We start from the raw sequence: 12475 nt of genomic DNA, 5'->3' as shown, positions 1-12475 counted from the left end.
AATATTGCAGTATTTTATTAGAGTTAACTCTTCGTTGTGACAACTATATTGATAATGGGGAAATTTCATTTATCCAAATGGTAACAGTGAAGAGGGCATATCCTGGGTGTTGGGAATCCTAAATGGTGGCCACGCCTTCCTAAGGCACTGCTTCTAAAATATGTCTTGGATGCTATGTAGGCTAGTACCTATGACGGAGCTGACTGATTTTACAAGTTTCTGCAACTTACTTTGATCTTGTGCATTAGCCCCCCCCACCCCATACCAGATGGTGATGCAGCCAGTGAGAATGCTCTTCACAGTACATTTGTAGAGGTGTTCGGGTGTTTTAGTTGACAAACCAAATCTCCTCAAACTCCTAAGGGAAATATAGCCGCTGTCTTGCCGCCTTTATAGCTGCATCAGTGTGTTGCGTCCAGGTTATGTCCTCAAAGTTATTGACACTCAGGAACTTGAAATTGCTCACTCTCTTCACTTCTGATCCCTCAATGATGACTGTTTTGTGTTCCCTTATCTTCCTCTTTCTGAAGTCTTCAATCAGCTGTTTGGTCTTGTTGACGTTGAGTGCAAGGTTGTTGCTGCAACATCGCTCAACTAAATGGTATATCTTGTTCCTGTACGCCCTTTTGTTGCCATCTGCAATTCCGCCAACAATGGTTGTATCATCAGCAAATTTATAGATGGCATTTGAGCTATGCCTAGCCACACAGTCATGGCTACCAGTGGGCTAAGCACATGTCCCTGTGGTGCACCAATATTGAATGTCAGTGAGGTGGAGTGATTTTTTTCCAGTCTGCACAGACTGGTCTTCCGGTTAGTAAGTTGAGGGTCCAGTTGCAGAAGGAGGTACAGAGGGCTAGGTTCGGAGGCTTTTCGATCAGGACTGTAGGAATAATGGTGTTAAATGCTGAGCTATAATCAATAACAGCATCCTGACATATGTATTTGCAGTGATCAGGTGATCCAAGTTTGTGTGGAGAGCCATTGAGATTGCGTTTGCTGAAGACCTATTGTGGCAATAGTCAAATTGCAGTGGGTCCAGATCCTTCCTGATTGCAGCCATAACCAATCTTCCAATGCATTTCATCACCGCAGTTGTAAGTGCTATTGGACAATAGTCATAAGGCAGCTCACCCTTCTCCTCTTGGGCACTGATATAATTGTTGCCCTTTTGAAGCAGTTGGGAACTTCTGACTGTATCTTGCTGACATTGAGTGCAAGGTTGTGCTGTGACACCACTCAGTGAGAGATTGAAATATCTTTGAATACCCTCGCCATTCGGTTGGCATAGGTTTTCAGAGCCTTAGCAGGTACTCCATCGGGCCCCTGCTGCCTTGCAAAAGTTCACCCTCTGAGACAGGTCACAGGGTCATTGAATGCTATAGCAACCCTCATATCTGTGGTTTTATTTTCCTTTTCAGAGTGAGCATAGAAGGCATTGAGCTCATCTGGTAGTGAAGCATCACTGCTGTTTGTGATGTTTGGATTTTGCTTTGTAGGAAGTAATGCACATCAACCCTGCCTTGCCTCTAACCTCTCCCGAAATTGTTTCTTGGGGGGCTTGAAGTAGCCCTCCTCAAGTCATACCTGGTTTTCTTATACAGACCTGGATCACCAAACCTAAATGCCGCAGTAGACTATGATCCTCCTGGTTCATCTACAGCTTGTGGTTTGGGAATGTACAGTCAGTTTTCTTAGGCACACCCTCATCCACACAGGTTTTAATGAAGTCGGTGACAACTGTAGCATACTCATCCGGGCTCAAAAGTTGACTCCCTGAACACAGTCCAGTCCACTGATTCAAAGCAGTCTTGTAAGAGCTTCTGTGCTTCCCTTGTCCATACCTTCTTGGTCTTCACTACTGGTGCTGCAGTCTTCAGTCTCTGCCTATACTGAGGGAATAGAAGTATAGCCAAGTGGTGAGACCTGCCAAAGTGTGAGCGTGGGAATAGCATGGTAGGCACTCTTGATCATAGTGTAACAGTGGTCCAGTGTGCTATGTCCTTTGGTACTATAGATGACTTGTTGATAATTACTTAGTGACTTTATCAAGCTGGCTTGGTTAAAATCCTCCCAAATGATGGGGAAGGCATCTTGCCTGTTGATTACATCGTTCAGTCCCTCTAGAGCCTGTTGGCCTGAGGTGGAAAGTACACCACCCTAGCCCTGAGATAGTCACTTTACTTACCAGAGACTACGTCTGCCAGCAAGATAGTTGGTCTTCAGAGACAAAAACTGCATTTTTTGAAGTGTATCATCTGACCAGCACATCTACCCCTCTTCCGCTGGTGGCTTCTTAAAGGGGCTGTGTGCTCTCCACAGTCTGGTCTATTTTCATCTGTTTTATGCAGTGATATATTGTTCAGTCACTTTAAAACTTCACTGACTGTACACATCGTAGATGCAGTTATGGTTCTTAGCTGTAGCATGCCAAAATGAGAATATTTGATGATTTTTAATGAGTGCTGCCGTTTCGGGTCGACTGGGTTGGCGGCCCAGAAATGAAGTGATTATAATATCAGGTTTAATATAGTTCCAAGAAAAGTAACAATTAACAGTGAAAATATTCAACAAGAGATCCAACTTTAAGTAAGCTAAAAAGAAACCTGGTCAGTTGGACTGAAATAAAAGGACCAGAATTTATTAAAATGGGCTAATTGGTTAATAGACAATAGACAATAGGTGCAGAAGTAGACCATTCGGCCCCTCAAGTCTGCACCGTCATTCTGAGATCATGGCTGATCATTCACTATCAATACCCAGTCCCTGCCTTGTCCCCATATCCCTTGATTCCCCTATCCATCAGATATCTATCTAGCTCCTTCTTGAAAGCATCCAGAGAATTGGCCTCCACCGTCTTCCGAGGCAGTGCAGTCCACACCTCCACAACTCTCTGGGAGAAGAAGCTCTTCCTCAACTCTGTTTTAAATAACTGACCTCTTATTCTCAATCCATGCCCTCTGGTACTGGACTCTCCCAACATCTGGAACATATTTCCTGCCTCAATCCTATCAAATCCTTTAATTATCTTAAACGTTTCAATCAGATCCCCTCTCAATCTCCTCAATTCCAGCGTGTACAAGCCCAATCTCTCCAATCTCTCTGCGTAAGACAGCCCTGCCATCCCAGGAATCAACCTAGTGAATCTACGCTGCACTTCCTCAATTGCCAGAATGTCCTTCCTTAACCTGGAGACCAAAACTGTACACAATATTCCAGGTGTGGTCTCACCAGGGCCCTGTACAAATGCAAAAGGACATCCTTGCTCTTGTACTCAATTCCCCTTGTAACAAAGGCCAACATTCCATTTGCCCTCTTCACTGCCTGTTGCATTTGCTCATTCACCTTCATTGACTGGTGAACTAGGACCATTTCTCCCTTACCTAACTCTACACCGTTCAGACAATACTCTGCCCTCTTGTTCCTGCTTCCAAAGTGGATAACTTCACATTTATTCACATTGAATGACATCTGCCAAGTATCTGCCCACTCACCCAGCCTACCCAAGTCTCCCTGTATTCTCCTAACGTCCTCTTCGCATGTCACACTGCCACCCAGTTTAGTATCGTCAGCAAACTTGCTGATATAGTTTTCAATGCCCTCATCTAAATCGTTGACATAAATCGTAAAGAGCTGTGGTCCCAATACAGAGCCCTGTGGTACCCCACTAGTCACCTCCAGCCAGTCCGAGAAACACCCATTCACTGCTACCCTTTGCTTTCTATCTGCCAACCAGTTTTCTATCCATGTTGAAACCTTGCCCCCAATGCCATGAGCTCTGATTTTACTCACCAATCTCCTATGTGGCACCTTATCGAATGCCTTCTGAAAATCTAGGTACACAACATCCATTGGCTTACCCTCGTCTAACATCCTTGTTACACCCTCAAAAAACTTCAACAGATTAGTCAAGCATGATTTGCCCTTGGTAAATCCATGCTGGCTCAGCCTAATCCTATTTCTGCCATCAAGATGTGCCACTATTTCGTCCTTAATAATGGACTCAAGCATCTTCCCCACAACTGACGTTAGGCTAACAGGGCAATAGTTCTCCGTTTTCTCCTTCCCTCCCTTCTTGAAAAGTGGGATAACATTAGCCACTCTCCAATCTTCAGGAACTGATCCTGAATATAAGGAACATTGGAAAATGATTACCAATGCATCCGCAATTTCCTGAGCCACCTCTTTTAGAACCCTCGGATGCAGACCATCTGGACCCGGGGATTTATTAGCCTTCAGTCCTACCAGTCTACTCATCACAGTTTCTTTCCTAATGTCAATCTGTCTCAATTCCTCTGATATCTTATGACCCTGGCCCATCCATACATCTGGGAGATTGCTTGTGTCCTCCCTGGTGAAGACAGATCTAAAGTACGCATTAAATTCTGTTGCCATTTCCCTGTTTCCCATAACAATTTCTCCCAATTCATTCTTCAAGGGGCCAACATTGTTCTTAACTATCTTCTTTCTCTTCACATAGCTAAAAAAGCTTTTGCTATCCCCTTTTATATTCCTGGCTAGACTGAGCTCATACCTGATTTTTTCTCTCCATATTGCTTTTTTAGTTAAGATCTGCTGTTCCTTAAAACTTTCCCAATCATCTGTATTCCCACTCATCTTAGCCCTGCCATACTTCTTTTTCTTTAATGCTATACAATCTCTGACTTCCTAATATTTGAATAAAGAAAATGTGGTTCAGTAGGATCTCTTGAAGGGCATCTGAAGTTAGAGTTTCTAGATGTGTAGGTTAATATAAAACAGAAAAGAGAAGGTTATGACAAGTACAGGTTGAATACAGGAAGTGCATAGAAAATTTAAGGTTGAGTAAGTCAAATAAAGAGAGTAGTGCATTTATTCAACGCTAATTTAAAAAAAGATCCCCAAAGACTTTTATATACATCTATTAATGGAGAACTAAAACTTCTGTTGATGTGTAGTAGAGAGTGTATCGACTGGCTACATCAGACAGCCTGGTGTGAAAACACCAATGCCTTTAAACAGAAATTCCTACAAGGGTAGTCGATTTGGCCCAGTACATCATAGGTAGCCCTCCCAACCACAGAGCACATCTACATGAAACACTGTCAGGATCCCCACCACCCAGGCCATGCTGTCTTCTTGCTGCTACCATCAAGTAAAAGTTACTAGAACCTCAATCTTCACACCATAACGTTCAAGGACAGTTTCTACTCCTTAACCATCAGGCTATTGAATAAAAGGGGATAACTACACTCAGTTGCCCCATTATTGAAATGTTACTACTCCAATGATCTTATTTTAAGGACTCTTTATCTCATGTTCTTGTTATTTATTTATATTTGCATTTGCACAGTTTGTTCTTTTCTGCACTCTGGTTGATCTTTCATTTGACCCTGTTATAGATTTACTGAGTTTGCCTACAGGAAAATGCATCTCAGGGTTGCATATGTACTTTGATAATAAAGTTATCTTGAATTTAGGATGAGAGAAATTTGGGTCCAATGACACAATCTTTTGGAGATTCCCTTTCACTAGAAAAGGAACTGGGTGTTTATAATAAAGCATTAAAAGTAACAGTGGTATTGGATTGGATTAAAAATTAAGCACTACATCAGCAATTTGCAGTATAATAAATCAAAGACATTTTATGAAGATAGGATGTATCCCAGTTATGGATGGAAATAAGGGTGGAAATTAGGGAAAATCTCTCCATATCTTACTGTCCTCAACTGTTGAAATGGTGCTTGAGGTTTGGAGACTGCAAAATTTACATGCTTATTTGATATAAGGATAACTGGCAATTACAGACTGCCAGCCTAACATTGATCATGGGGATCCATTAGCAATTATATTAATCAACACTTGGGCGGGTGGAGGGGGGGGGGAACTAAAAGACAAATCAATACTTCGTTCTTGTTTGGTTAGCTCTCTTAAATTCTGTGATGAAATAACAGGCTGCTTTTATAAAACGTAGAGCTTTCTTAACAAAATACAAAAACTAGGAAACTAGGCTTGAGGTCCTCCCCGTGAACTTGTGGGTTTCCTCTGGGTGCTCTGGTTTCCTCCCACAGTCCAAAGACCCACTAGTTAGTAGGTTAATTGGTTCTTGTACGTTGTCTGTAAATTAGGCTAGGGTTAAATTGGCCAGTTGCTGCGGTGCATCTCAAGGGCTGGAAGGGCCTTCTCCATGTTGTATCTCTGAATAAATAAATACTTGGCAGGAATGAGTCATGTCAGCACACTGGGTTATTCTCCTTCCAACAGTGAAAGTTCATGGCTTTAAAACAAAATCTTAACTGATTCTGACAGATTAAATAAGAAGGACTGTTTCTGGTAAGGAAGAAGATGCAGATTTAAGGTAAAAGAACCAGAGATAACATGAGGAATTTATGTTTTAACACAGAGTTGTGTTCAAAGCTTCACTGCCAGTAGGGGTGGATACTGATCTAATATCTAAAATCTGGCACGCTTTTTACTGATACCATGCCAGATTTTGGATTTTCCTATGGTATAAGTATCAAGATTGTGTAAGCTTATTTTTTATTGTTCCTGTTATTTGTTTCCAAAGTAAGGATGAACATTTTGAGCCAAGTTTGATTGACCTGTGGCACAGTAACCCAACCAGTGCAATTCTGAAGACTAAGTACTGAACCCTGAAGCCTTTACAGCTAGGCAAATTTCCAGAACTGTTTAGTTTTTGGACAGATCTTATTTTTTGAACAACGGGATTTTGGATATTAGGCTTACAGTAATTTCCAAAAGGGAATATAGCAGGCATTTGAAGCAGTGAAGTGTATGGGGAGCAAATAAGGAATTGAGCTCTTTTAAAGAATTGGCAGAAATAACATGGGTTGAATGGTTTCTTTTTGTGATGCTTCATGATTCTTACTGCCTTTTCAATGTTTTAGCGGAAACGGGGCCTGAAGCTATTCCAGCAGAACATTGATAAATTTGATTCAGAAGGAAAATACAAATTATTTCGGTGAGTATTGTCTAAAAAGGGATTTATTTTACATGAAACAATTTTGCCTTTGATGTTTGTAATATATGAAGTTCAGTTCACGTACACAAGGTTAAGAGCTACAGAAAAGACTTACTAGGTCTGAATGAATAAACATGTAAATTCTAGTTAAAACCTTTCTACCAAATACATGTAATATTTAGAGTTACACAGTTGGTAAACTGGCCCAACCAAGTTGCCTACCTGAGCAAGTCCCATTTTCCTGCATTAAAACCATATCCTACTAAAGCTTTCCTATCCATGTACCTACCTAAATGTCTCTTAAATGTTGTAATTATATTTGCATCTACCACTCCTGACAGCTCATTCTATATACTTGCAACCATCTGTGTAGGAAAATCTTGCTCCTCTGGTCCCCTATACTTCATACCTCAAATCTTTGACCACTAGTTTTAGACTCCTCTGCCCTGGTAAAAAGACAAACTATTCATCTTGTATATGTCCCTCATGATTTTATATACCAGTTTATTTTATTTTTGTGAAATTGTATTGGAACAATTCAATTTTTAAACTTGCTCAAAACATTGTGTTAACAAATGAATTTAAACAGGAAAATACAGTAACTGTTTTATTGCAAATGTATTACCTTGAAATGTTGCTTAAAGAGAGGAAAATGAAATTTACAAGTTCTTTAAACTAGTCATCGTGAACTTGCACATTACTACATCAGTTTTAGTCATGGAGTTGATGAAAAGAAGATCAGAATTCCAAAGATAAATGCTAATCTGACACAGCATTAACCAAGCAGATTTAATTCACCTCTGTTACCTCCCTAATGATGTAAGCCTGGGTCTAAGCTATTGGATCCCAATGACTATTTTATGAATGCACTGTATATCTTTTGTAGGTTTTGCTTCCAATTGTTTTAATATTCAAAGTAACTTTAAGGCACGTATGCTACTAGAGCTTGGCAGCTGTAGGTCAGGCTTTACATGTTCAGCAGCCTTACTGAACTGCAGGCTCTACTTGTCCTCTCAAAGGCTCATTGCAGTGCTAAGGAAGATCTTGAATTCTGAGATTATTTTAATGTGTTGCATGATTATGGGAACCAGATTGCCATGTGAGTGTTTTAATAGAATTGTAATTGCGTTTTTATAGCTACTGCAGAATGCGTGCAAGGTTCTGGAAGAAATAAATGTGGGGATGTAGGTTTGTAGGACTGGAACTATCAGCTAGTTATTATATTTATGCAGGCTTTATTTTTAAGGTGTTTATTGAAGACAACCCACCATGCTGGAGTACAAGGTTATATTATACAAAATGTTAAAAACCAGATTGATCTAGCCTTGAAGGTAAGCACATTTTTAGCTGTATAATTTTTAGTGTAAGAATAGGTTTATAACTGTGTTTCTTTTAAGCGATTAAAATATCCTGCTTCATTTTTATAGACATCGTGAGCAAAACCCATCATTTTGGTCTGATATTGCAGATCATTTGCCATTTCTTATTTATGAGATACATCAAAGGACTTACTTGGATGCGTAGTGCAAGCATTGGCTATGCATCTAAATAAAGAAAATAACTTGTGTGCATTTTATCTAAAATGTATTTCTCTTGCTATATTACTTGTTTCATAAAGGCTTACCTTATATTTTTATGGAATATGGGAGACACTGGCAAGGGCAGAAATCACAGCTCATCCCACTTACCCTTAGGAGGTGATGATGAACTTTTTTGAACTACAGCTTCTCTTCTATTGTAGTTATTTCCTCATTATTATTTTCCAAGGATTATTTAAGTCTGAGTTGAAAGGTAACTTGCAGTTAGTGATGTTTAGTCCCTATATATATTTTTATTAAAAATATTCTTGTATCTTCTTAAACCATGAAGTTATGTGTTTTTTTTTTGAATAAATGTTTAAATTGATACAAAACAGTTTTGCCATTCAGTGAAATTACCCATGGAATTGCATCATTATAGGATTGCACCTTCTAAAGTTGCCTGCCTTGCAGTCATTCAGCGTAATGGCAACTACTGTTTAAGCAATCACTAAGCTTTTAAGTTCAAGATGAGATGTGCTAGCTGGCACTCATACTTTTCAAACAATAGTTATACCAAATCTTATAGTAGATCCTTTTTTTTTGTTCTTTCCCCAACTTTCATTGTAAGTGATCTGCTCTTTAATAAATGACTTTGTTTTTGTTTCCAGACCAGTAATGGGAATGGGTGGTTCTCAGGCCCACAATTGATCCCACTTCTTCATTTAGTCCTTTCACTTCCTGAAAGAGAAGAAACAGACTTAATTCAGAATGCAGACCGGTAAGTTTTACTACGTTCAGTTTCAGAGAATGAACTTCTAACCAAGCAGTAGTTAGTATGGTGTGCTTTACTGGGACAGAGGGGTAGAAACTTTTTTCAGAGTACATCGAATAAGTTTGTGAACCTCTTGCATTTACCTGGTTTTCTGCTTTAATTTCTCATAAAATGCGGTCTAATTTTCACCCAATACACAACGAACACAATCTGCCTAAACTAATAACTCATAAATAATTGTATTACTTCTCATCAATGCTGAGTACACCATTTCAACAATCATAGTCTAGATTCTAGTGAGTACAGGCCCAAAGCTGCCAAACGCTCCTCATACATTAACCCCTTCATTCCCAGATTCATCCTTGTGAACCTCCTCTGGACTGTCTCCAATGACAACACATCCTTTCTGAGAAATGAGGCCCAAAACAGCAGAGCTGGATGGCATCCCATGCCTGAATGATTGCTGCCCTGTCACACTCACCTCAATTATAAGCAAAAGCTTTGAGAGGCTGGTTAAAGACTACAGCTGCAGTATGCTACTACCCCACTGGACTCCCTACAACTTGCCTACCAATGGAACCGGTCTACCAATTACACCATTCCCACAGCACTACACATCATCGTCACTCACCTGGAGAAAAGGGATACATACATTAGAATGCTGTTCCTGGACTACAGTTCGGCTTTCAACACCATATTTCCCTCCAGAAGCTCAGAGACCTTTGCAGCTTGTGCAGCTGGATTGTGGACTTTCCTATGAGATTGACAGCAGGTGGCAAGGATGGGCTCCCTCACTTTTGCCCCTCTGACTCTCAACACAGGTGCCCCCCATGGTTGTGTCCTGTCCCCTTATATGCCCTTTCCATGGCTTTTATGCAGTCCTTAACTTCCCTTGTCAGCCACAGTTGCCTCCCCCTGCCATTTAAGAGCAACTTCTACAGTGGGGCATTTTTATCCTGCGCTTTGTGAACTATTCCCGGAAATTTTAGCCATCTCTGCTCTGCTGCCATCCCCACCAGTATCCTCCTCCAATCCACCTGGGCAAGCTCCTCTCTCTTGCCTCTGTAATCCCCTTTATTCCATTGTGATACTGATACATATGGCTTGTGCTTCTTCTCAAATTGCAGCAGGAATTCAATCATATTATGATCACTGTCTCCTAAGGGCTCCTTTACATTAAGATCCCTAATAAGATCTAGGTTATTACACAACACCCAACCCAAGATGGCCTTTCCACAAGTAGGCTCAAGCACAAGCTGCCCTAAAAAGCCATCTCATAGGCACTCAACAAATTCTCTCTCTTGTGAACTGGCACCAACCTGTTTTTCCCAATCCCCTTTCAATTTTAAGTCCCCCATTACAATTGTGACATTACCCTTATTACATGGTTTTTTGAGCTCCCTTTGCAATCTCAGCCCCACATCTTGGCTACTATTTGGAGGCCTAAATATGATTCCCATAATGATTTTATTTTTACCCTTGCAGTTTTTTAACTCCACCCACAAAGATTCAACATTGTCTGACACTATGTCACCTCTTTCTAAAGATGTAATTCCATCTCTTACCAACAGAGCTACACCACCGCTTGTGCCTTCCTGCCTGTCCTTTAGATACAAATATCTGTCCTTTGATATTAAGCGCCCAACTATGACCTTCTTTCAGCCACGACTCAGTGATGCCCACATCATCATACTGGCCAGTCTCTAATTGCACCACAATTTCGCCCACCTTATTCCAAATGCTACACACATTTAAATACAGCACCTTCAGCCCTGCATTCTTCGCCCTTTTGGATTTTGCCTCTGTGGTACAATTTAACTTTCTACTCTGTCTGCATTTGTACCCAATCATCCCTTCTTCCTTATGTTCACGTTACACCCATCAACTACTTGTAAACCTGCTGACTCATCCTCAGCTCTATCATACTGGTTCCCATCCCCCTGTTATATTAGTTTAAACCACTCCCAACAGCTCTAGTAAACCCGCCCCCCTCAGATTCAACTGTAACCTGTCTTTTTTGTACAGGTCATACCTGCCACTGGAAGAGGTCCCAATTATCCAGAAATTTGAATCACTGTCTCTGCTCTAATTCTTCAGCCACACATTTATCTTTTACCTCATTCTATTTGTATTGTCACAGTCGCCTGGCACAGGCAGTAATCCTGAGATTACTACCCTTGAGGTCCTGCTTTTCATCTTCCTTCCTAACTCCCTGTATTGTGCTTTCAGGACCTCCTTTTCTCTAATTATGTCATTGGTACTGATATGTACCACGACTTCTGTCTGGCTGCTCACCCTCTCTTTTCAAGATATTGTGGACACGTTCGGTGATATCTCAGACCCTGGCGCCAGGAGGCGAACTGCCATCTGTGTTTCTTTGTTGTGTCCACAGAATCACCTATCTGTCCCTTAACTATAGAGTCCCCTATTAGTGCTGCCATCCTCTTTAGTTCCCTACCCTTCTCAGCCACAACGCCAGGCTCGGTGCCAGAGGCATGGCCACTGTTGCTTCCCCCAGCTAAGTTGTCTCCCCCAACAGTACTCAAAATGGAGTACTTAGTGGTGAGGGGAACGGCCACAGGGGTGCTCTCCACTATCTGACATTCTCCCTACCTCTCCTGACAGTCACCCATTTATCTGACTCCTGTAGCCTTAGGATGACTACCTGTCTGTTGTTCCTATCAGTGCTTCACTTTCCCTAACAAGCCGAAGGTCATCGAGCTGCGGCTCCAATTCTTTAACATGGTCTCTAAGGAGCTGCATCTCGATGCACCTGGTGCAGATGTGGCCACTGGGGAGGCTGGTAGTCTCCTGGAAATCCCGCATCTGACACCCAGAACAGAACACTGGCCCTGTAGACATGCACCCTGTTTTCTCAAGAGTTAGATAAGAAAGAAATAAATGAACTTGCCTACTTACCTTGCCTCTGCCTGTTCTCATCAAAGCCCTGTTGAGCCAAAGCCTTACCATTCTGACTCAGACCACTTCACTAGACAGTACAACTTTTATGGTGATTGGGTTTTTAAAAGCTCTTTGCTGGACTTGCACAGGAAAGCTTCTCCTCCATCTGCGCAGTATTCCAATCAAAGACTCCCGCTGAGAAAACTTCCTGCTTTTTAAAGCTTGTCATTGGACTTGTGGACTTGTGCGGGAATGCTTCTCCTGCATCTGCATAGTACTCCAACCAATGACTTTTTTAAAAAAAGTACACTGTTACTTTGA

General features: G+C 41.2%; 1 protein-coding gene across 2 annotated transcripts in view; it reads left to right on the top strand.

Moving 5' to 3' along the window:
• glmna (glomulin, FKBP associated protein a) overlaps positions 1 to 12475 on the top strand; it is a 52811-nt gene that overhangs the window by 33395 nt on the left and 6941 nt on the right. For both annotated transcript variants that reach the window (XM_059983893.1, XM_059983892.1), the window contains exons 13-15: positions 6888 to 6961; positions 8208 to 8292; positions 9150 to 9259. In XM_059983893.1, the coding sequence (XP_059839876.1) occupies positions 6888 to 6961; positions 8208 to 8292; positions 9150 to 9259 (269 nt within the window). The remainder of the gene's footprint in view (positions 1 to 6887; positions 6962 to 8207; positions 8293 to 9149; positions 9260 to 12475) is intronic.

The sequence above is a fragment of the Hypanus sabinus genome, chromosome 11 (assembly GCF_030144855.1).
Source record: "Hypanus sabinus isolate sHypSab1 chromosome 11, sHypSab1.hap1, whole genome shotgun sequence".
Classification (NCBI taxonomy): Eukaryota; Metazoa; Chordata; class Chondrichthyes; order Myliobatiformes; family Dasyatidae; genus Hypanus; species Hypanus sabinus.
The sequence above is the reverse complement of the archived record's forward strand: the minus strand, read 5'-3'. Positions and strand labels throughout refer to the sequence as shown.